Raw genomic sequence first — 3,594 nt, forward strand, 5'->3', positions numbered from 1 at the left:
GCAAATGTGTCGCAGGGCGAAAGTCATCTCAAGTACTTACTTTTCATGTGACATACTCTATGACTCTCGCGTAATGTCAACGCCTTAGACGGATACGAACCCTTGATCCCATCTTCTCAAGGCTGTGTGAATAGCAATGGAGGAACACCTGCGGTATTGATCAATCCACGTGGTATATTGTGTCCATTCTAGAGATCATCAGATCAGGAAGGTGCAACTTGCAAGTGAAGAATGGCGGTTTCTCCAATGTCTTTATGATAAGGTGAAGTTGCATCGTAGCATGAATAAATTATGCAAATTTGGGTGGAGATCCTTGGGTGGGCTGTCAAATAAATGAAGCAAAGGTTGAAAAGAGGAGAGGTATTTGATGCTGGATGTGCATCTCGAGGAGGCAAAGGGCCCAGTGAAAAAGGGCTTTATCAAAGTGTAGGCAAGATCACACCCCGTCTTTCTCTACATGTAAAGCGGATGCTCATGTAGGTACCTAGAGGCATGCTCTTCTTTGGATTCAATGGGTTCAACACACTCTCTCTCTAGCTCACTCTCTCACTCTCTCTCTCACACACACACACACACCCCACTAGTCTCTATCTCTGTGGTCTCTAATACACATGGGACGGGAGTACAATGTGCATCCCACCTTTAACAGGTGGCTATATTGGTGCAACCTGCATGCATGCAGGGTTGAATGTGCAGGGTTGAAATGACAGCCCTGCGGCCCCTGCCTTGCAACCTTCACGCACATATAATACTAGAGTCTAGGGGTCTACGACCCATAAGCGCTCTCTCTCTCTCTCTCACACACACACACACATATACGAGAGGCAGTCAGTACCAGATTCCATCCGCTGTGCCCCTCATTGCGCTCTCTCTCTCTCTCTCTCTCTCTCTCTCTCCCGCTTTCTTCTATCCCTTTCACGAACAACCCCTTCACACCGCACAGGGAAAGGGCTTCATGTGGCAATCGTCGACGGATGTTGAAGCCTAGTCTCTAGCCTAACTACTAGCCGGGCCCTTTGCTTCAACAAGTGCCTCATCGCATGGCTTTTGTGGGCGAAAGTCCTTGCTTTTAGAGGGGGAGAGAGACAAAACACATACACACACAGACGGGGCGATGGGCAACTGCCAGGCTGCAGAGATGGCAGGCGCATTGGTGGAGGTGCCAGGGGGCCGCGTGGAGAGGGTGGTGATGGACATGCAGAGTTCCTTCTCTGCTCAACGTCTCATGTCCGCCTACCCTGGCTACTTCGTGGCCCTCATGTCCAGCTCCTCCATCGTCCACCCCCTGGCCTTGCCTAGTACCCCCTCCAGTACCTCTAACCCCGCTCCTCTGCATTCCTTCAAGCTTCTTGCCTCGGATGCACCTCTTCGCAGCGGCCACCGTTATCGCCTTATCAGCTTTGAAGGTACAATATCAGAGAGAGAGAGAGAGAGAGAGAGAGAGAGAGAGAGAGAGAGAGAGAGAGAGAGAGAGAGAGAGATCTGTGCTGTATTACTTGCTATGTAACGAGTCTCCCACCTTGTTCTTTGCAGAAGTGCTTACTTGTTTCTCCCAGCAAGGACCGGGCGCCTATGCGAAGGGCTTCCTGACGGCCGTGAATGCACACAAGCCACTATCGAGCAAGCATCATCACCTTACCAGAGATCAACCCTTGAACAATCATCATGTTGTAAAGATAGGATGCTAGTGAAGTAGCTACTACGCGTTACAAGTGTTGAATTTGATGAGAAGCTATTGCAACCTTGTCATGTCCATCAGCTACTCTTCCCCTCTGTAATTCGAGCACCATTGGAAAACTCAAGGCACGGCCCTCCTAGCAGTACAGAGAGAGAGAGAGAGAGAGCCCAATGGTTTCTTCTCCACTCGTCCCTGCACGGGAGGCCTTGATGTATATGTTTACGACTCTTCCACCATCTATAATGTCAATCGTTCTCATATACAGTGTTTGCAGTCTTGCTAAGTTGGGTTGGAGAGAGAGAGAGAGAGAGAGAGAGAGAGAGAGAGAGAGAGATCATTATTAATAGCTTGGAAGGTCAAGCATGGCTTTGTGGGATGACCTCACAAAACATGAGAAATGCTCGATGTTGATCTGATCAAGGAGTCGCTGCATGAATTAGGGCCCCTCAATTTGGAATTTGCCTTAAGAAAGTGTACCAAGATAAAATGATTTAAATAAAACGCACTAGCCTTGTTAAACTCGTCACTGGGTAGTTAATGCTGCAATTATGTTATTTTAAGCCCCTTTTGCCATGCATTGAAGTTTTGGCTCATGGGCGTTCCAAGTGCATTTTGATATTTTAAGTTGTGTAACTTTCCATGGGAAGATTGGCGTTTCATACCTTGGAGAACCTTTGAATGCCATTACAAGATTTATAGCGTTGCTTTTATTGATTTCCTGTTTAAATATTTCCCTATGGATAATAGGCGCACCCTACATGTTTTACAATCAAAGGAGCTTGTTAATGTCTAGGGAACTATTTTCAAAGACTTCAAATTGAGAGATTTGAATCATTGCATGCTACCGTAGGCCCGAACCAATGTCGAGACGGCTTTGTTTTCCCTTGACAAGTGCACACTTGCCTTGAGATCTTGTTGCCTCTTTAAGCATATTGAGACGCTTTGAATGTTTAATCTCCTTACAACGTGTTAGCTTAAGGTTTTGTGCTAGCCTAAGGTAGACTTGAGAGTATCTTTCTTGCTAAGCCATGCCTAAGAGTTTGGCTTTTGGATCTTAAATGAGTGGCGATCCAGCTCATGTGGGCCCATTGTAACTACTATATCTATTGGGGATGAGGGTTCTTTCTCTTATAGCTAATCTCCCTCACTTAAATTAATTATATCTTTATATTCTATATTGCTTTCCAAGATGCAGCCTTCACTTTGAAGTTTGCGGTTCTTTAAAGCTCCACACATCCCCAAAGATGTGTTTTTGCATTCAACCATGAAGCCAAGTAGTATCAATTGTAGATATCAAGTCAAACTCTTGTATTGGAGTCTTTGATGCATCCTCGGAACGGTTTTGAAGTTAATTGTGTGATTGACTTAGTTAAGATATAGAGCTTGTTTTGAGGCAAGTGACAAGAGAAGTGGTCTTTAGGCACCTCTCAAGACTCTTGTGCTCCTCATACGAATTGGGGAACTAACACAAACAACACACAAAACCCAAACAACACACCCAAACACTATGCACACAATTTGGAAAATATAGATGCATCACTTAGTTTTGTGGGTCATGAACTAGGACATGAAGAGAGAAGGGGAAAGAGAGGAGAGGAAAATTTATATGATTTTGCGATTTTGCAATCTTAGATTCTGATGAAAACCAATAGTTGTATTTTAATGACAGAGAAAGACAGAGAGGTGTCACACGTTGTGATATTTTGGACACTTCATTTATTTGTAGATTTATACATATGGACATGATGCCGTGTGTCAAATGGGTGTGCAAAGTTTCTTTTTGTGGTCTTTTTAGCTTGCAATAGCAAAGCATATGTACATAGTGCAAGTGTACCACCGGTTGTTGGGTTACTATAAGTATCTGCATATGAGTTTTTGAGTCAAGGCTTCCATATAATTAAAACTCTTGTAAAAAT

At 44.6% G+C, this 3,594-nt stretch overlaps 1 protein-coding gene across 1 annotated transcript; it reads left to right on the top strand.

Annotated features, from left to right (window-relative positions):
- Positions 1-914: 914 nt before the first annotated feature.
- On the top strand, positions 915-1,938 carry LOC147427158 (uncharacterized). The gene is made up of 2 exons (XM_086498082.1): positions 915-1,406; positions 1,534-1,938. The coding sequence occupies exons 1-2, from the start codon at positions 1,115-1,117 to the stop codon at positions 1,686-1,688; spliced, it is 447 nt and encodes a 148-aa protein (XP_086354208.1). The 5' UTR covers positions 915-1,114; the 3' UTR covers positions 1,689-1,938.
- The last annotated feature ends 1,656 nt before the right edge of the window (positions 1,939-3,594 follow it).

This window comes from Adiantum capillus-veneris, chromosome 24 (assembly GCF_014529385.1).
Source record: "Adiantum capillus-veneris isolate H3 chromosome 24, ASM1452938v2, whole genome shotgun sequence".
Taxonomy (NCBI): domain Eukaryota; kingdom Viridiplantae; phylum Streptophyta; class Polypodiopsida; order Polypodiales; family Pteridaceae; genus Adiantum; species Adiantum capillus-veneris.

Coding starts and splice junctions, on each gene's coding strand:
- LOC147427158 (XM_086498082.1), top strand. CDS start 1,115: ATGGGCAACTGCCAGGCTGCAGAGATGGCAGGCGCATTGGTGGAGGTG. Junction 1,407..1,533: donor TCGCCTTATCAGCTTTGAAG/GTACAATATCAG, acceptor TGTTCTTTGCAG/AAGTGCTTACTTGTTTCTCC.